The sequence below is a fragment of the Anser anser genome, assembly GCF_964211835.1.
Source record: "Anser anser genome assembly, chromosome: 23".
NCBI classification, from domain to species: domain Eukaryota; kingdom Metazoa; phylum Chordata; class Aves; order Anseriformes; family Anatidae; genus Anser; species Anser anser.
Genome location: NC_139744.1, coordinates 3,346,579 through 3,366,456, shown reverse-complemented (window position 1 = coordinate 3,366,456; position 19,878 = coordinate 3,346,579). Strand labels below are relative to the sequence as shown.

Sequence of the window (19,878 nt, the reverse complement as noted above, 5' to 3'; positions counted from 1 at the left end):
AGTAGGAGGCAGCGACCTGTGCATTACCCGTTTATTTACAAGTAATGGAGGAGGAAAAATCCAATCTGAAAAGCAAATGGTGGCGGCCGGCAGTCGCACTGGCAGCCGCGCTGGTTGCAGGCATTAAACGTGGGGTTTCTGACCCGCACGAAGCGGCGGTGCCCTTGGGAAGGTTTGCAGCGGTTGAAGGCCCTTTGGGGCTGCTTTGTGGCCCCTGAAGTGCCGGCAGCTGGATGGTCCTGGGCAGCAAAGGCTAGGAACGTGATGGGCAAGGCCCTGGATACGGGCCGAAATTGGTGAAAAGGGCGTCACCACAGATTGGAAGTGGGCTCTGAAAAACCCCAGTGTTCACCGCTAGCCGTGGGCAGAGCTGTCGTCAGTCCCTGTCCATGGCACCCCGGGGATGCTGCTGGCCATGATGGGGTTTGTCATGGACCATGGACAAGGTGTGCTCGCCCCCCCCCCCCCCCCAGCCCCCCCGCAGTGCAGCCAAAACCCAGCCCCAATGTTCCGGAGCCCCCACGGGGCCCATCACCAGCTCCCTGCCGCTCCCCAGGCGTTTCCATGCTCCCGCCCCATGCGAAAGAGGCGGCGGTTCTTGTAGTAATGACTTTATTTCCAAATTCACTTTTACGGCAACAGTGTAAACCAGTTGTTAAAACGCACAATACACTATGGACATTCACAGACAGGAAGCTAAGCTAGAATGATACACTGAGATCAAACCTGCCCTCCCCTCCCCAGCGCACGAAGGGGCCGCGGGACTGCCACCGCCACGGCAGTCTGACACTGGCAGTTCACTTAACAAGCGTAATTTCGAGTGCAGAAACACGGTTTTTGAATCAGTGCCGGTTTCAACCCTTTTCAGACCAAGATGTGTGTGGAGTAAAGGGAAAGCCGTGGGTCGGTCTGTCCAGCTGCTCGCGGAAACCCCCAGGCCCAGGTCTGAAGGCGGGTCGGGGCTGGGGCCGTGGCTCGGGCTGCTGGAGGGGGGCAGCGGGAGGTGCTGGGGGGTGGGGGAACGGGGCTGTCCAGGCCCCCTGCGCCCCCCCCCGATGGACCCAGGGCAGGGGCCGCTCGCTGGAGCCGCAGGTGAGGGCTGGCTCCTGGCGCTGGTGTCCCTCGGGAGCCACATGGAGGGGGCCAGAGGTACGGGGCTGGGGTGGGCAAGCACAGCTGTGGTGCTGCAGCCAGAGGGGTGGAAGGGGTGACGGCTTGGGGGTGGGGATGTCTCCCACTCGCTCACTTTTACATAGGACAAAAAAGCCGCAGCGGCGCCTACATCCCACAGCGATACAAAGGGAGTCACGGACTTAAATACAGATGCTTACAATCATCGAGTCAACTGAAACGGAGCTAGCAACACGCTGGACGTGGGCTCTTGCCCCAGGGGCTGCAAAGACAAGGGCTGGACCCCAACCACCACCACCTCCACCCCACCAGCCCTGCTCCAGCCTGGAGCAGGCGCCCTCCCCAGGCCTCCCCCCTCGGCCCCAGCCCGCACCCAGGCACAGCGACCCAGCACCCTGCAGAGCCCGGTGCTGTGCGCCCATGTGAAGGCCACGGCAGCTTCATCCCCTCCTGCTAAGGATGGGAGCAGGGAGCGACTGCTGCACTGCCCCGAGTAGCGGCAGCTCAAACGGCCTCGGCGGCTCCCAGCCTCCACCCCGAGGCCTCCCCTGCCGCCCCAGTCAGACTGGGATTTCAGCCCCAGCACCACGTGCCCCTTGCTGGGAAAGCACGGCTTTCCCTGCAGCACACCCCGTAGGGCCCTTTGCCGGTCCTGCGGGGCATCCCGCTGCCCTCAGCTCCGCTTCCAGCTCTGCCCCAGCCCCTTGGCTCACGCCTCCTGGGGGAGATGGGGATGGAGGATGCGCACTGAGCTGCACCGATCGCATCTCAGCCTCTTTGGTTGTAGAAGGAAGGGGCGCGCGGGGACGGCGGTGGGTGCAGCACAGCCCCCGGCCACCCCCTCATGAGCCCTAGGTTGCCACAAGAACAAAAGCAGTGAAAGCAAGCACTCAGCTCCTCTCCCCTGCGTGGTGTGTGTGTGGGGGGGGGGACAGGTAGTGCTGTGCGACCGGGACACCGACTGGGTGCAAACGTGCTGAAACCGGGAGGGCACCTTGGAAAGGGGCGGGCAGTGCCACGGAGCAGCCACTGGCCCCGCTGCAGCTGGACTCAGGACAGGACCGGGGGCACTGCTGCCATGCACCACCTAAAACCACCCTCGCGCCTTCCCCTCGCGTTCTCCCATTTGTCTCCTACCGCTGCCAACGGCACGAGAACAGCAGAGCCATGGAGCTGCCACTTCCTTGACCTCTTAGCTGACCTTGCAGGGAAGAAAAAAAAAACAACAAATCAACCCCAAACTGTTACAAGCTGCACCCAAATCCAGGAGCCATCCCAGCCCTGGAGCTGTGAGTGCCCCTCGTGCCACGTCCCCGGGCCCCGGGAGGCGCGCAGCCACGGGGGCGCAGCGCCAGGACACCCTGCGCGGCCCCCGGCCCCCCCAAGGGAGCGGGGAAGCGGCGCTGCGTGCACCCACGCACCCGGCAGGCATGCGGTGCCGGGTCTGGGCACAACCCGCAGCTCGGCAAGGGCTCCCCACGCCTGCCCTCCTCGCTGGGCTGTGGCGGAGCCGGCGCGGGGCAGCGCAAAACTACTTACAGCGTTTTCAAACACATGCTCGTTTATGAAAACAATCACCCTGGCACGGTCCAAGCATATACAGACAAATCTACTCTACGACACGAGGGGCTGCCAAAGGAACGGGGAAAAGCCTCTACTCATCCACTCAGCGGTTCCAGCACAGCCACGGAGAGGGAAACGGCCGGCCGGGGCCCCTTCTGCAACGGGACACCCTGGTGTCGCCGGTACTCCAGCTGCCGGAGCTGAGAGCGGGATTAGGGGATACCTGGCAGTTAGTTACCTTCATACACATCTCGGCTTTCAGAGGGAAAAACAAAAGGTTTCTTCCAAATCAGCAGGCAAATTTAATGCAGAAAGGGAGGGCACCTGCCTGCAGTCCCTGGCTGCAGCACCCACTACCTGCGCTGAGTGCAGGCCAGGCCTCCAGCCCGGGCATCGTTAGGGTAACGAGCGTGGGGAGCCCCGGGGCTGCCACCCCTGCTCCCCGCGAGGCCCTTGGGGTGCTGGGGTCAGCGTCGTGCTGGGGCTGCCCCCTCCACCCCCTGGCTCCTTCCTGCTGGGACAGCGAAGGGACGAGGGGATGAGGGGAGGGAGCGGGGACGGGCACGGGCTGTGCGCTCCGAGGAGCAGGGGGAGAGGAGGTTTTGTACCTCATAGTGTCTGATTTTGAAGTCCTGGAGCTAGAGCTGAATGAACAGTAAAAGCAGGTTAAATCATTAACCAGTTAGGGGATGGGGAAGCAGCTGTAAAAGGAACAGAGGAAGAAGGCCAGATTATTATTTTTGTTTCTTTTCTTTTTTTTTTTTTTTCCTTGTCTTCTCTCATCTTTGCCCGCCATGCCCCGATCACAAGCCCTGCTTGGCCAGCGAAGCGGACACTTCGTCAGCTAGCGTGGCGAGCTGGGGGGAGTCCACCATATTGATGCTGCCGGTGGAGGAGACATTGCTAAGGCGGCGCGGGGAGGCATCTCCGGAGATGGTGGGGGACTTGTAGACGATTTCGGCGCCGTGGTCAGTCTTGGCTTTGGCGTTCTCACGGAAGGTCAGCTTATGAGTCTCAATCTGCAATGAGAGGAGAGGCCGGTGAGCAGGAGCACGGGGAGCGCGATCCAGAGAGGCCGTTTTTACCTGCAAGCACTCCGCTGGGCCACTGCCGCTGTGCAGCTGGGAGGAAAGCGGTGAGGAGGCAGCTGAGAGCTGACTGTGGCGCTGGGGACAGCCCCCTCCCCTGGGCCGCCAGCCCCAGGGGCCGGAGGCTTGCTCGGGTCACTGGCCTGATCCCTCCCAGTGCCCCCAGTCCTCAGGCACGTCCCTTCCAGTCGCCTGCACTGGGAATGGGCTCAACCGGAGGGGGGTGGCAGGGCTGGGGCACCTCGGGATGCCGCCGGCTCCTTCCCAAGCGCCCAGCCCCGGCGTGGGGCTGGGTCCCGGGCACAGGACTCGGCTGGCACGACCAGGGCTGCTCCTGCTCCCCTCGCTGGGGTTTACGCGGTGGGGGGGACGCGCACGGCTCGGCTGCCCCTTACCCCACGGCCCAGCTGCTCCCACGAGCCAAACCCCTCTCTCCTGGCGAGCGCGAGGGGAGGTGAAGTGGATGAGGTTTGCTACTTACTGGTGCCCTCCCCAGCCGAGTGCAAGGCTGGGAGCTGGCTCTCCAGGGGGGTGGGCGGCTCCAGCACCAGGGACTGGAGCCCAGCGGGGTCTGGGCTCGGGGTCCGAGCAGCCTGGGGACAGGTCTTGTCTTCCTTGCCTTTCTCTCTCTACAGGTGAAGAAACCCGCCCAAGGCGGTGGGGTGCAAAAAACGCATCAGCAACAATAACAAAAAAAAAAGATCCAATAAATGTCAACCAGAAGGAAAAAGACCAAAAAATAAAAAAAAAAAAGAAAAGAAAGAGAAAACTGGGGGGAAAAAGATCTGAAAAGCCAGGCCATTCACTGACTCATAGGAAGAACAGCATCTCCTTTGGAGGCGGGGAGACAGGCGTCCCCTGTGCAGCAGGGGCCGGCAGATGCTGCCAGCGCAGGTACTGGGGCAGAGCACGCAGCACCCCAGCTCCCGGCGCTGCAGCCAGCCCAGCTCCGAGGCGTTGGGCCGGGAGAGCTGGGGATGAGGTGTCCGGACGGATCCTTCAGCAAGGACGGGGCTCGGGACGAGGGAAAGGCTGGGGAAGGGGCAGCAGAGCCACCCCCAGCCGCTGTGTGTGCAGGGCTGACCGGGCACAGATCTGTCCTGTGCCCCCCCTGCGACCGCAGCATCCCACCTCGGAGCACCTGAGGACGGTCCCGGTGCTAAGGCGTGAAGGGGAATGGGCCGGGGAAGGGAAGCGGATGAACTCCAGACTGCCAGCCTCCTCCAGGTGTGCATTTAGGCAGGATTTGGGAAGCTGCCATGCGAGGAGGCTGAGGCAGGTGATCCCGCTGCCGGCTCAGCCCCCTGCAAATAAACTCGCCCTCCAAAGGGCAAGTTCTTCAAGCTATGACCCAGTGAATGTGCCAGGATATGAAAGAATCATCAGGGTCGTAAGAACAAAAATGATGAAAATGGGCTCAGTGAAGCACAGGGCAGTCTGATGCGTAGCAGCAGCGAGAGAAGGGTAAGGAAGTCAAGCGGTCCCTCCGGCAGAGGCCAGCGCACCGCTGGGAGATGAGGAGCTGGGAGGTGCACAGAGAAAACATGGCCAAGAAGAGAGTGCCAAAATACAGGAGCCAAAACAGAGCCTTCCCCTCCCATCGAGAAAAAAAGTGTTTGAAAGAAAAGCAAGAGAAAAAGCCCCTTTCCCTAGGGAAATTCAGCCATGTGTGTCACCAGGCTGGAGTCCCAACGCTGTGCTTACCCCACCTCCCCGCTGCCCTGCCTGCAAGGGGCTCGCCTGTCCTTAAGGTGCGGCTGCAGAGGAGTTTTACTTGCTGACACTTACCGTGAAGGCACCATCAAAGCCCCTGGCACGACCGGCTCCCTCCAGGTTCAGTATTTCACCCGACCTGCCCAGCTTTTCCCTCTCGATTTAACTCCCCCAGACGCGCGCCACTCCCGACACAGTCCCTGCTCAGCCTCATCTGGGAGACTGAGATCTGAAGGAAGACGTCACCTTTCTTTGGAAATGGCAGCCTACTGCACAGTCACCTCTTCTAAATAAATCTAAGCCTTTAATGCTCCACTTTCACCGGGGAACCGATGCCCACGCGGCACCCTGACCGCCAGCTCCGTGCCACCCCACTGGGATTAATCGCGTGGCGCAGACACCAACAGCAGCACCCCGCAACGTGAAAGGTTCCAGACACAAACTTGTGGTGCACGACCTTCAGAGAACAACAGGAAGAGCAGGAAACCGCAGGAGGGGACATCGCACGCGTTCGCACTCATTCAGGCGGCCGTGGGCAGGAGGAGGACAGGCTGCAAGTCCCGCAGCTCCGCCACCGCCAGGCTCCAACAAACGTCCCCGGGGCTGGAAAACGCAGCCCGGGAGCCCTCAGCTCTGCCTCCTTCCACGGGCAGGGTGCTTTTCCTGACCACTCCCCACCAGAAGTTGGGCAGCAAGCCGTTTCAGGTCGTGTGGGCTAGAGATGAGCCTGGCCAGCGGGTCCTCCTCTGCGCCCAGCCTCCAGGCGCTCTCAGGGCACACGGACACACGCAGCAGAAGAGCCGCCCCGCTCCCACCAAGCACTCCTTTACCTTTTTATTTCCTCCTCCAGGAACGTGGCTGATGTTATCTAAGGACCCGATTTTCGACTGCACCTTATCTTTGAAGTCCAGTTTCTCAGATTTCACCTCCACCTGGCCACCGCCTGGAAGAGCAGAGCACCAGAAGGGCAGCGTCAGCTCCTGCGGCAGCCAGGAGAGGAACGGCTCCGGTCCAAGCCGAGCACTGCTGGGGCTGTGCAGAGGGCGAGGACCACAAAAACGGTAGCAGGAGTTTTGGAAAGCCAGGGAACCGGGGCAAAGAGACTTTCCAGAGGATGCTGTGCGGAGCTGACGGGCATCCCAACGATTCGGAGAGCCACGGGCAGGGCGTTATTACCCTTACTCCCCTCTACACCCCCGAATTAATCCTAAAGGGCAGCGGTGTGTTGGCGCAACCGAGGGTGTCCGTGGACCAGAGCAGATCCCTCCCCAGCCCCCGAGGGGTCAGGCAGAGCAGTTTTGCAGCGTCAGAGCTGGGAACAGCGCCCAGCACCACACTGATGCTCCCTCCGGTCACTGCCCCAGGCATCTCCCCGCACCCCCTGCGTTACCCCCACCTCCCTGGGAGCCGCCGGGGACCAGCGCCCGGCCACCACGGGTACCTGGTTTGTGATGGATGTTGCCCAGGGACCCACATTTGGACGTCACGTGGCTCAGGTCGACCGGCTTGTAGACGATTTGGACCTGTCCGTGCGAGAAAGGAGAAGGCGATGAGCCCGCTGCCACCACGGGGAGCCCGGGGAGGGGGAGGCACAACACACAGCGGCACCTGAGCTGGATTCGAGGGAGAGGACAGCTCCAACCCCGGTGAGATTAATAGTACAAAAGAAACCGGCATCGGAAACGGGAGATCATTAATGCCCGTGTGCAGGAGCCTCTCTTAACATGTCAGCATGCACAAGATCACCTCTCCACAGAGGGGGGGAGTAGAGGCAATTTTAAAGTGCTTAAGTGAGAAAGAAAGTGGAGTGGTAATTAATTAAGATTTGCATACACATCATCCAAAAGGAGGAGATATATACCAGAGAGAAAACGTAAAAAATTAAATACCTTTGCTGGTGTAAAACATAAAGCTTATGTCCACAAAAACTGAAAGAACAGAAATGATCAATGTGCACAGAAATTTTAAAAGAGTGACCAAAATATGCATTTCTGAAAAACGCTGCAATGGAAATAACGGTTAACCAAAAATAAACAAACAAATAAAAAGCAAAAGCAAAGTCTAAATATCTGGCAGGAGTTCACATAATATAAATTAAAATGGCAATTACAACAGACTGAATCGCAGCAGTATTTCCTGGTTTGATGCCGCTTTTTTGGTTGTTTCACACGTTATGTCCCTGGACAGGGCTCCGGCACCTCCACCTCCGCCACCCTGTCCGAGGAGCGGCCGCAGCGCTGTGCCGGGAGCCATGGGGTCACACGAGACACACACACGGGGGTGGTTAACGGGGAGCTTTTAGTGTTTGCGTTAGAGGTTAGACACCACGCTGGAAAACGCCAACATCTGGAAGTCTGGGAGCAGCAGGCGTGCCAGGGACGGCAAACACAGCACGTGCACACCACCGACACCAGGACCGGGAGACAGTGGGGTGAGGGCACGTCCCCACGCCCCCCAGAGTTGCTTTGGAGCCTGGTTTTGGACTCGCACCTCCGTGCGGATCGGCTCCGGCTGTAGGTAGTGAGCCTGTGCAGGAGAAACCAGGCCACGGACACCTCTGGGCTGGTCCCATCCCGCTGGGGAGCAGCCGGCTCTCGGGAACAGGCTGGGATTTCGGGGGAGCGCGTGCCGCTCTCTGCACACTCACCGAGCTCTCAGAAAGCTCGGGAGGGACGTGCCGGCACCAAAGGGACCCTTGCAGAGGAGGGGACCCCTCCGAGCAGCCAGGCAGCCCCCGAAGCAGCGTGGCTGAAGGGTTTGTTGCCCTTCTCTACGGCACCCACGCACCCTGCGCTGATCCAAGAGCCCCAGCTCCCACGGCAGCCCCGTGGTCACCATCCTCAGAGCCGGGCGGGGACGTGGCTGTGCACACTGCTAGGAAACGTCCCCCCCTTCACCAGGAAAAGACGGGGGGATGCAGCATCCCTGGTGCTTGGGACGTGCAAAAACCTTCAGGGAGGTGCAGGGCCTGGCTCCGGCAGGGCCACAGGCTCGGTGCCACTGCCCCGTGCACGCAGGCCAGGCTCGTCTCCGATGCTCACGCGCACCAAAAGGCACCTTTAAATCAGAGTGGGGACAGGGAGAGGGGAGGAAAGCAACCCCAGGGGCTGGGAGCACACTGCAGAGACAGACATGGAGACAGGGTGGGGGGAAGCTCACACATTTAACGCACTGGGTAGGAGGAGAGCTAAATTCACGTGGAAGGCAGGAAACAGCCCGCAGAAGGGCAGAGCCTTTCTGATCCCACGCGACCCCAAAGGGCCTGGGAACACCTTGGGGCACTGCTGGGACCCGGGTCTGGAAGACCCCCCCCATTTCCAGAGCAAGCAACCTGCAACCAAACCCCTTTCTGCTCTCCTCCCAGCTCCTTTTTTTTACAGGTGGGACTCAGCGAACCCTGGCTGGGAGCAGAGCAGGGGCCTCCCATTGTAGCAAGAAAGGGAAAGGGGACACAGAGCTGCTTGCCTGGGAAATCAGCACCAGAGACCTTGGGATCCCATCTCTTAGCATCCCCAATTCTTAGGGCAGCTTTTGCCTGCTGCATCACCCTGCCAGAGCATCCGCTGGCATTAAAAAAATAAATAAATAAAAATATAATAAAAAAAAAGGTACCGACCCCAGGCTACAGCAGCAGCAGCTCGCTTCCCTCGAAGCGGCAGAGGCTGGGCCGGCGTCGCTGCTGGCAGCATTGCAGAGGATTAAGACACGACTGCCGTCGTGCCCCGGGGGCTTCTCGTTGCCCCTCGATCAGAGGAGCCCCCAGGCACAGCTCTGCCGCCAGGTCAGCCCGTGTGGTCACACTCGAGCCAAATCAGCACAAAACTTTGCTCCGAGCACCCGTGCCCCGAGCGAAGCTGCTGCTTTCGGTGTCAGCGCCGCCAGGCAGCGACCACACCGTGTTTGCTGCTGGCAGAGCCTGGGGAGGGATGGCGATCTCTAGCCAAAAATCCAGATAATTCGTAAGCCACTGCAGAGGCAAGTGCTTGCCCACAGTGCGAGCGCTCAGTGGTGGAAAGGATGAGCTCAGCACCTCGTGCTGCAGCTGAGCAGCAGCCACGCACATGATGCGATGGACAGGCACCCCCTCCTGGCGTAATGCAGCAGGACCCAGGTTTAAGAAATGGCAAAAAGAGCAGGGAACCTGCTGCACAGAGGCCCACCTCTGCAAAGCAGCTCCTCCGGCCCGTAAATAAATGGAGAATGCCAGCAGATTTAAGACCGAGGTTGCAAACCCAGTCATGTCCCGATGCCTACGTGCCAAGCCCTCTGCAACGCTCGGTTTCCCAGGGAGGGCATCCCCAGAGACCAAAAACAGCACAACAAAAAGCCATCGGGAACGTCTGAGGGGCACCGACGGCTGCCTCAGGTGGCCACACACCGTGAGCCGCGCCATTTGGGGTCTCGGTGATGCTCCCTCCTTGGTCCATCGTCTTTCCTGGCCCCCAGCTCTGCCTCCAGAGAGACCGGTGCAAATCCACCAACCTCTGGGGAGTTTCTGCGGGTTTCTGGCAGGCTAACTGAAGGCTGAGGCTGGCTGCTCCTCTGGGAATGGCTGGGGAATGCCTGGGTTCAGCTCAATTAATGCGGTGCTACTTCAGGCTCAGCCTCCACGGGCACTAGCACACACCGGGCACATTCATTAGCACGGAGAAGGTGGGTGTTCACATGGATCGTACTTGCCTGATGGGAACGATCAGGAACCTGTGCTTTTACGTGTTGTGCAGGGTCAGGTGCAATTTATCAGGGCAACAAGCAGTAAGGACTGTGTTTGCTTATAAATCTATCCGTCCACTGCATCAGCAGCTGCGTCACTGCCTGCTAGAGGCCGCCCGTCCTGCAGGCAATGAGGCTTTAAGCCTTCCAGGAAGCGTAAAACCTTGGGGTTAACAGGACATTTCGTTTCAGACACGGGTCAGTTAGTTCTGTCCACGTCCAGGACCTGTTAGGGTTCCTCTACCCACGTCTTCTGGGTTAATGGGTTAAAGGACAGCGCGCCACCAATCGCTATCTGACGGCGGGGCCGCTGCAGATAGCATTGGGGATTCGGTGTCTAGAACATGCCACTACTGGTCAGGATCATCACAGAGCATTCCAAGTGTGAAGGTACTCACACTGCCTCCTCCCGGGACGTGTTTGATATTATCCTTTGAGCCACACCTGGATTGAACGCTGCTATAGTCCAACTTCTTATTAACAATCTGCACCTTTGGTAGCCAGAAAAGAGTCATTGCACGTCACCAATAGCTATCTGACGGCACGGTCGCTGCAGATAGCATTGGCAGTTTAGTGTACACAACATGCCACTTAGTATAAGAACCATTATAGTGCATTGAAAGTGTGAAGGTACTCACACTGCCTCCTCCTGGGATGTGTTTGATATTATCCTTTGAGCCACACTTGGATTGAACGCTGCTAAAGTCCAGCTTCTTATTAATAATCTGCACCTTTGGTAGCCAGAAAAGAGCGTGAGAAACAACATGATCATCTGCAGCTTGACCATGCGAAACAGCACTAAAACCGGGAGCCTGCCTTCCAGCGTCAGGAGCAGAGGAGGAGCTCTGGCTTGCTGCACGGCTCTGCTCACGGGTTGGAAACCGAAGACGGAGGTGGGCGAGCTTTAGCCAGAGATTTCTGACGTCTGGCTGGCAAGGCGGCCCCGGTTTCCAAGCCAGAACACCGGCAGCAAAGCCAGCGACCCCCCTTTGCTTTCCCCGAACAAACGGAGGGACCTTGCTGGGCAGCAAACGCGCTGCAGAGCGGCAGTGCTCAGTGACTCAGCACCTGCATCGAGCGCGTGGGCTGGGAGGAGGGATGGGGCTGAGGAAAACCCCGGGGTCAGCACCCCGTCCTGGGCCAGCCCGCATCTCCCCTCCCTTGCACGGAGATGCCGAGCAAACTGCGATGGGATGGGATGCCGAGGGCACCCTGGAGAGCAGCCCGGAGGGGACGCCGAGCTCGGCGCCGCGCAGGGCTCCAACTTCCTCTGCAGTTCCGAGGAGAAAACGCCGCGGCTGCCAGGGACGCGGTCCCACGCCTGCGGTTTTCTTAACCCCTGTGCAGACGAGGTGAACGGACAGCCCAGGCCAACCCCAAAGGCTCTGTCCCATATTCCTGACACCACCTCGGGTGGGAAATGGCTCGGTACCCCCGGGAACCACACGCCACGCTAACATCACCCTCCAGTCCCAAGGCCTGTCCACCCTCTCCCTAATTTTTTGTACTAAAGAAGCCGTTTAGGATTTGTTTTGCTTTTTGCGTCTTTTATAAGGCCAGCGACGCTGGAGTGACCCCACACATAGGAGCAGCAATGCCAGACAAGACACCGATGGAGGTACAGTCCCTGCTCCTTCCCGTGCACGCGCTGGATTTGTTTCCTGACCTAAACCAGGCTCTGGCTGGGCACAAAACCTCGCTCTAGGTTTCAGCACGTCCCCAGCCCGCTGCTGCAAGGATTGCTCCTAGCTGAAGCGTGGTTCTCCAGCACGAGGAGCACCAAGGCTGACAGAAGCCCCCAGAGACATTTTTCAGGTCCAGATCAATGAATCCTGCAAATCAGGACACAGCTCGGCTCGTCTGAGCAGTCCTCAGAGAACCAGAAACAGAAGTGCTCAGACAGCGCAGGAGCACTGGAAAGGATTTGGTCTGGCCGACTTCTGGCTCGCGTGCCCCATGTTCCCTCGGCTGGGGGGCAGAAATTTGGGGGGAGGGAGCAGGCTGCAGGGCCAGCTGCTGGCCAGCCTAAACCCAGACTTGTGGGGTCAGCCCCTTCCACTCCAGCTGCAACCGCTCAGCTCAGAGCCGCCTCGCGCCCTGCAGATCCCCCAGCAGATCCCCCAGCCACGCTGCCCTGCAAGGAGCAATGAATCGTCCCAAATTCAGCCGCTCTTACTCTTCCAGTGACAACAATAAACAACATGCTGCCCGAGAGAGAAGCCGACAAAGGGAAAAAAAAATAGCAAAAGCTGGATTAAAAAGAACGAACGAACAATTTGACCCGTTTACAGCAAGCGGGAGGGCTCCTTCTGAACTCCCAGAGGAGCGGCGTTTTGAGGGGGTGGCAGGAAAAATACAAGCCTTGTGCTACGCAGGCAGGAGGGATGAGATCTGGGGCACAAGCAGCTGAAGGGACACATGCTGCTCTGCCCTGCTAGCGGCCAGAGCCCCAGCCGGGGTCCAGAGATTGTAACTGATCCCCGGACTGCAGCAGAGAGCAAACCGTGCATCGTCCAGCGAACGGCCAGCCAATGCACCTACAGAAATGCAAAAGCCCGCTGCTCTCTGCGATGGAGAGGAGAAGCCGTCTCACAGCCTCCCCCCGTGCCAAAGGCTCAGGGGCACGGAGCCACTGGGTGGCACGAAGCAGCAGGCACCGCTCGGCCGTGTCGTGGCCCTGGTGCTTCAGCAGCTGCAGGCACGAGCACGTGGCGAGTCCTGGCTGCACCGGGCACCAGGCGCGCGGTTCTGCCGTGTAACGTCCCTGTAAGAGCCACCAGGCCCTCAGCCAGGTCTATGCCCAGGGCTTTGCAAAAAGTCTTTGCCCAGACCCTCAGCCAGGCCTGTGCCGGGGCTCTGCGGAAGTCTTTGCCACTGGGCTTGCAAAACTTAACATGCCACCCTCGTTCCCGAGCACTCGGAGCCCGGAGTTCACTTTGCTGCTCTCTCTGGGAGCGAAAAGCACCAGGGGCTGGAGGATAACACCAGGGGCTGGAGGATAACACCAGGGGCTGGAGGATAACACCAGGGGCTGGAGGATAAAACACTGCCACCAGTTCTGGCCGTGCCACACTGCGCCGTCGTGGCCCAACAGCAGCTGACTGCAGCGTGCAGTCCACAGCCCTGCCAGCAGGACCGGATCCCAAACCCCAGTGCTTCAGGAAAAGCACTCAGCTCTTGCGCTGCTTCCCTCACCAGACCTGAGCCGACAATCCTGGCCACAGCAGCAGCTCCAGCTCAGTCCCAGCCACATCCCAGCGGGGCTGGGATCGCCCCCAGAGCCCCGGCTGGCCCCGGGAGAAAAGCACCCAGCAGGAACCTCGTCAGACCCAAGGGCCCTGCGGTCTCAGCGCTGGCCGTGTTTCGGGGCCGACCCAGTGAGCCCGCAGCTCTTTGCCCTCTGGGACCACAACCACGACCTGGCAGAGGCTGCAGTTCTCCTGGGGGTGGTTCACCTATCCCGAGACCCTCGCAGGACGCGGCTATCGTCTCGAAGAAACGGAGGCAGCGTTGGGGTGACTGCTCCAGGTAGGATCCAGAAACACAACCTCGATCCTGGGACTCTTTAGGGCCGCAGGTCACAAGCCGCTCTCCCTAACTGGATGCCCGGGGGAATATCACTCCCCGGCAGCCGGTCTGCACTCGGATATACCACCCCGTGAAAGGCACGAGCTCCTGCAGCCCTCTGCGGGACAGCTGCTCTAAGCCAGGCAAGCGATTTCAGGACAAGCCCCCAACCCGAAACACTCCAAAACCAGAATCGGGCTGGACATCGGCCACAGCACAGCTGCCACAGCTGCCCCCCTCCCAGTACTGCTGCTCCCAGAGGCAGCGCTGGGCGCCCGCCGTCCCCGCAGGAAAGCGGAGCCCACGTTTACCTTGCCACCTCCGGGCTGGTGCTTCAGGTTCTCGGTGGAGCCGATTTTGGACTTGACGTTTTTCAGGTCAGGCATGGGCGCAGCTGAGGGCTGGATGCGGCTCTTGGCAGACGCAGGAGATTTCGGCGGGGTGCGAACCACTGCCACCTTCTTGGGCTCCCTGGCTGGTGGGGTGGGCAGAGAAGGAGTGCGGGAACGGCTGCCTGGAGTCCCGGGGGAGCCGGGACTGCTGTAACCGCTTCTGTCTCCAGACTTGGGCTGCTCACCTGAAGTTTGCAGACACAGCGAGGCGAGCACAGGGTAAGCAGACAGATGCACTTAATTTTCAAGTGAGAGTTCAAATTGAAAACAATATTCCCCAATATCTCAGAAGAAAGACATTCTTTTTATTGTCCGGATCATGCCCCGCTAGCGTGTGGCATTACCATGCGTGAAAAACCAGACAAAAGACACTGAAACAAAACTACTTTCCTATTAGGAATTTGGAAGCATTTTTATAAAATCACGTAATTAAACAAAGCTCAGATCACTGAGCAGCTTGGAACTGTCCCCCATCAGAAGAGGAGAGGAGAGGAGAGGAGAGGGGAGGGGAGGGGAGGGGAGGGGAGGGGAGGGGAGGGGAGGGGAGGGGAGGGGAGGGGAGGGAAGGGGAGGGAAGGGAAGGGAAGGGAAGGGAAGGGAAGGGAAGGGAAGGGAAGGGAAGGGAAGGGAAGGGAAGGGAAGGGAAGGGAAGGGAAGGGAAGGGAAGGGAAGGGAAGGGAAGGGAAGAGGGAAGGGAAGGGAAGAGGGAAGGGAAGGGAAGAGGGAAGGGAAGGGAAGGGAAGGGAAGAGGGAAGGGAAGGGGAGGGGAGGGGAGGGGAGGGGAGGGGAGGGGAGGGGAGGGGAGGGGAGGGGAGGGGAGGGGAGGGGAGGGGAGGGGAGGGGAGGGGAGGGGAGGGGAGGGGAGGGGAGGGGAGGGGAGGGGAGGGGAGGGGAGGGGAGGGGAGGGGAGGGGAGGGGAGGGGAGGGGAGGGGAGGGGAGGGGAGGGGAGGGGAGGGGAGGGGAGGGGAGGGGAGAGGAGAGGAGAGGAGAGGAGAGGAGAGGAGAGGAGAGGAGAGGAGAGGAGAGGAGAGGAGAGGAGAGGAGAGGAGAGGAGAGGAGAGGAGAGGAGAGGAGAGGAGAGGAGAGGAGAGGAGAGGAGAGGAGAGGAGAGGAGAGGAGAGGAGAGGAGAGGAGAGGAGAGGAGAGGAGAGGAGAGGAGAGGAGAGGAGAGGAGAGGAGAGGAGAGGAGAGGAGAGGAGAGGAGAGGAGAGGAGAGGAGAGGAGAGGAGAGGAGAGGAGAGGAGAGGAGAGGAGAGGAGAGGAGAAGAGAAGAGAAGAGAAGAGAAGAGAAGAGAAGAGAAGAGAAGAGAAGAGAAGAGAAGAGAAGAGAAGAGAAGAGAAAAGAAAAGAAAAGAAAAGAAAAGAAAAGAAAAGAAAAGAAAAGAAAAGAAAAGAAAAGAAAAGAAAAGAGAAAAGAAAAATCCTCAAACATCACCTTTCTCAGTCTTTGCTGCTGCAGGAGGTGGTTTTTTCTGCTCCTTTCTGCCTGTTTAATGAATGAGAAAGACGGTTAAACCTAATAAAGCTGGAAAATTAATTGATTTAAGAATTTATGCAGCTCTGGTTAAGTATGGAAAATATATATGTTCAGCGAAATGCACCGTTTTAATGGAAATTCACAATGCCTGATGCTTTCTGGGGTTTTCTTCTGAGAATAATGGGCTAATCTCCATTCCTGCAATCGAAGAATTGATCCTCTTCTCCCAGGTCTTTGTGAAATATCGTCAAGAGAAAAAGAATAGACGGATTAAAAAAACCGGAGCTGTCTGAATCTTCCAAATTGGAGGAAATCCCACGGGGATAAAGCGAGTGCCCTCTCCTACACACTGGCAGCTAGAGGAACCGAGCAGATGAAGCAGCGCGCAGAAAGGCTCCCTTCAGGGGAACCATCCTCAGCCCCGTGACGATGCTGAGCGGCTCCGAGGCACCACGCGGACCTCATCCTGCTGGCCCTGCCCTTGCTCGGCGCCGTGCACAACCCCAGCCTGCACGAGGGGCTCCCTACCCCAAAATCCTTGCACGGAGAGCCGGGGGGCCGCAGCGGCGCGGAGCCCCCGGAGTCAGAGCCCCCGAGGGAAGGCGGCCGCACGCCGCTCTCGCCACCACCTACCGGAGCTGGGAGGGGTCTTGGGGGCCGTGGGTGTCTTTGCCGGGATGCGCGTGGCGTTGGCCGAGTTCCTCTGAGCCTGCCCAGCTGCGGAGCGTGGCGTGGCCGCCTTCGTGCCACCTCTCATCTCCGGGCCCTGGGGACGCAAGGGGGAGAAGGTTGATGCAGGGGGGATCTGCCATCACTTTTCACGGATCGGAGCCAGGCAGGACCCCCCTGCTGCCTGCCCGGGCAGCCTGCAGGGCTCCCCAAACTTCCCCGGGGTGCAGGCATCCGCGAGGTGCCTGCTCCTACCCTGCTCACCACCACAGCGCCTGCCGCAACCGCCACGGCCACCGGTGGGCTGGCAGAGCGGCCGCGCCACGGCGTTCCCCGCACGCTCAGGTTAAAAGGTGCGCCCAGCTGCTCCGTCTGTCCTCTGCATTTCCTCCTTTCTTCCCCTCGTTCTGCTAAATTTGTGTGCTGAAGAAGAACCAACCCAGCCTCGGACTTTAGATCAGAGGCTCCGTTCAGGACGGAGCCAGGCTCCAAGCACAGGTAAGCTTGTCCTTGGTCCCCAGCTGTCACGCACGCAGGTAACACGTAAACAGCCCGTGGGGGTGTGTAAATAGCAAGACGCTCTTTCCTGTCTTCTGATCCTGCAGAAAAGCCCTCCCAGATCTATGCATCCTCTCTCTAGCAAATTAATGCATCCTCTTTCCAGCAATTTTCTGATGCTGGTCTGTGTACACAAACTGATGCAAAACAGCAAGGGAGAACTTCAAAGCCGACTGGTCCCAAGGCAGCAGGGAAGCGCAGCAGAGCCGTCACAAGCCCTGTTCACGGAAACTCGGCATCCCACTACCCGAGACCCGCAGCCTCTGCTCTCTCCCTCACCACGGGTGTGTTTGTATGACCACACACCAGAAAGGCAAACTCCAAGCTACTTTGTACGTAAGCCACAGATGTGTGTGTGTTTCCTGCTCTCTGTGCAGCACCTGGCAGATCTGGCTCCGGCATGTTTCAAATACATCTGCCATAAAGCACAGCGTAAAGCTGCCCAACAAAGAACACCAAAAAGCACAGAGGGACCCAGAAATGCCTCGGAGAGACCAGCTAACGCCCTGCAGCACGTGAGATACTTCTGAGACATGGTGCAGTCCCGTAAGCACTGTCAGAAATGCCTTCAGGTGTTCTCCGAGGCAGCTTTTGCCTCTCTCCATCCCATTCCCTTACCTTGGCTTTTGTTTCCTGCGTTCCTGTACTGGCAGGTCGGGATGTGACAGAAGAGACTCGTTTAGAGGTGGAAGCAGGGCTGGAGGGTGTTTTCAGAGGGGTTGTGCTAGAGGAGGTGTGTCGATGGGGGGGGATGGAGGGTCTATCGCCTGGGGGGTTGGCGGTGGAAGGTGAGGATTTCTTAAACATGGAAACAAAATAAAATTGGAACAAAAAAAAAATCAGTGTGGAAGGGGAACAGAAAGGGATCGCTGACATTAAATAGGATTAGAAGGTGCAATGCAGAAGCAGGCATGGGACAGGAGACGGCTGGCACTGCCCCGTCCTTGAGGCACAGAATTAGGTAAACGTGCAGGTCCTGGGGCACTGCTGAGGACCCACGGCTGCACCAGGACACGGCGACAGCCGAGCCCCTTTCCAGGGGATGCATCGCCCGCTGCAGCGTGTCCTTGCCACCAACCTCCACACCATTTTACCATCCCAACTGCTCCATTTGCTCCCAGACCACTGGCAGAGATGCTGCAGGATCGCCACGCGCCAGGCACAGCACTACCACCAGCAGCACTTCTGGCAGATGCAGACGGCTGCTCCCAGGTCCCTCAGCCCCATCGCACCTCCTTTATCAGTAACAGCTTGCTATTAAGTTCCTTGTCAACCCTGCCAAACTTCCCTTGAAAAAGTCTCCATTTCATACTGTTTGGAAGGAATTATATTCCTCACTTTAACTCTTCACCCACTACCGTCTATCAGCTTGCCCATTATCTTGCCCAGACACTGGCCAGACTATTGCCTGCTGAACCAAACATCCTCCAAATTAAGAGTGTGACAGATACCTTCCAAACTTCTGCAGTTTAGCCACTATTAAACTCTGTTCCTCCTGAAGAACATGGCATCTGCGAGGCCTGGATTATTTAATTTCATTTTTTAATTACACGTCTTGCTCTTTGCACTGTTACAGTGCTCAACCCTGATACAACCCAATGCAGTCTGGAGTTTGCTTTTACGCCCGTTTGGCCCAGCAAAGCCAGCCTTCTGCTCCCTGGTCTTGGGCTGAGAAAATGATTTTCCTAACTGCCTGCACAACCCCATGAGCCACGTCTTTGTTTTCGGTTGCCTTGCCTCCTTGCCCTCAAAGATCACCACGGATTGCACCATCCAAACCAGGGCGAGGGAAGACAAAAATAAAAATGCTCTTGGAAGAAAGACTGAAGAATGGCAGATAATGGCAGGGTTTGGCACAGCCCAGTGCAGGAGAGCAGGAGAGGAAGACAGGAACATGCGCAACCCACACAGGTGGGTTGACATCGTGGCGGGTTTTGTTTTTCAGCTTACCTTCGGTTTCTTTTCCTCAGCTTCAGCCCCTTCCTTGTCTTTGCTGTCAATCCGAGCTGACAAAGGGAAACACAAACGATTACACTTCCTGGGACTGGGGAGTAAGCTCCAGCTAGCTGAGCACGTCTGTGCTACGGTAACACACATGCTGGGTTGGTGTCACACCTTGCTGCTCTCGCTTAAATTAAATCCCGTTCCTAGAAATACTAGCAAGTTATAAATGTCATATCATAAGCACATCGTGTCTGGGTTAGCAGATTATCCTGTTCTCAGGCAGTGGTGCGTTAGTCATCGCTGGAGCATCAGACACACACAGCAAGGTCTGTGTTTTGCCCAGATTTGCACTCGGTTCCAGTAACACCCGTTTAATTTAGGACAGAACAGCTCTCTTTGTCCCTAAATGCGAGTGTCCCTCTTTAAAACAAACACCCATTTGGTTCTAACAACCACACATACACAGACTAAAACTGCAGGATGCCCCAGACCTACCAGCGGCAGGTTGCCCATGGTCTGTTCAGCGTGTTAGCTTTACGAAGCCTTTTTATACCTGGCGGTTTTCACTTCCCATCTCTCCTGCTGCGTTCTGCCTCCCCAGATTTGGGTCAGGCCCTGCAGGGTCTGAACGTTTAGCTGCCTATTTGGTTCGTACCAAGCATATGGTGACTCTCACCGTGTTTCACTGCTTTGTCCCGTTAGTCCACGAGCAAAACAGTGCAGCACTGCAGCCATTAGGAGATTACAAGCGGGGAGGAAGTAACGTTTGTACTACAAGGCACTCGTAGCAAAGCCCCTTTTCTCCATCTTCAGCTAATTTCTCCCTAATCTGGGAGGAAAAGCTGCTGATACTCGCCCCAGCGTTTGGAAACCAACCCTGGTGGGTCAGCCCACGACCAACGCTGTTAATGCAGCGCTGAGACCCTGACCCCATCCCAGCAGCCACTCCCAGGGCCGCTGCAGAGCAGAGCAAGGCTGAACAGCCACAAAGTACCTCTGAGTTTGAAGGAAAAGCTCATTAATTAATTAAGGGAATCCCTCCTATTGAATCAGAAACTGGCT

General features: G+C 58.2%; 1 protein-coding gene across 23 annotated transcripts in view; it reads right to left on the bottom strand.

Annotated features, from left to right (window-relative positions):
- Positions 1-595: 595 nt before the first annotated feature.
- The window catches only part of MAPT (microtubule associated protein tau), a 49,186-nt gene continuing 29,903 nt past the window's right edge, over positions 596-19,878 (bottom strand). For 5 of the 23 annotated variants that reach the window (XM_083808832.1, XM_083808824.1, XM_083808830.1 and 2 more), the window contains 10 exons: positions 18,823-18,878; positions 17,491-17,670; positions 16,279-16,411; positions 15,604-15,654; positions 14,087-14,352; positions 10,847-10,939; positions 10,607-10,699; positions 6,937-7,018; positions 6,326-6,438; positions 596-3,713 (listed from right to left, as the gene is read on the bottom strand). In XM_083808832.1, coding sequence (XP_083664958.1) covers positions 3,498-3,713; positions 6,326-6,438; positions 6,937-7,018; positions 10,607-10,699; positions 10,847-10,939; positions 14,087-14,352; positions 15,604-15,654; positions 16,279-16,411; positions 17,491-17,670; positions 18,823-18,878 — 1,283 coding nt within the window. In that variant the 3' untranslated portion in view covers positions 596-3,497. Of the gene's footprint in view, positions 3,714-4,263; positions 4,412-6,325; positions 6,439-6,936; positions 7,019-7,384; positions 10,700-10,846; positions 10,940-14,086; positions 14,353-15,603; positions 15,655-16,278; positions 16,412-17,490; positions 17,671-18,822; positions 18,879-19,878 lie in introns of those variants that run through there. The other 18 variants (XM_083808839.1, XM_083808834.1, XM_083808840.1 and 15 more) reach the window with 14 other exon arrangements.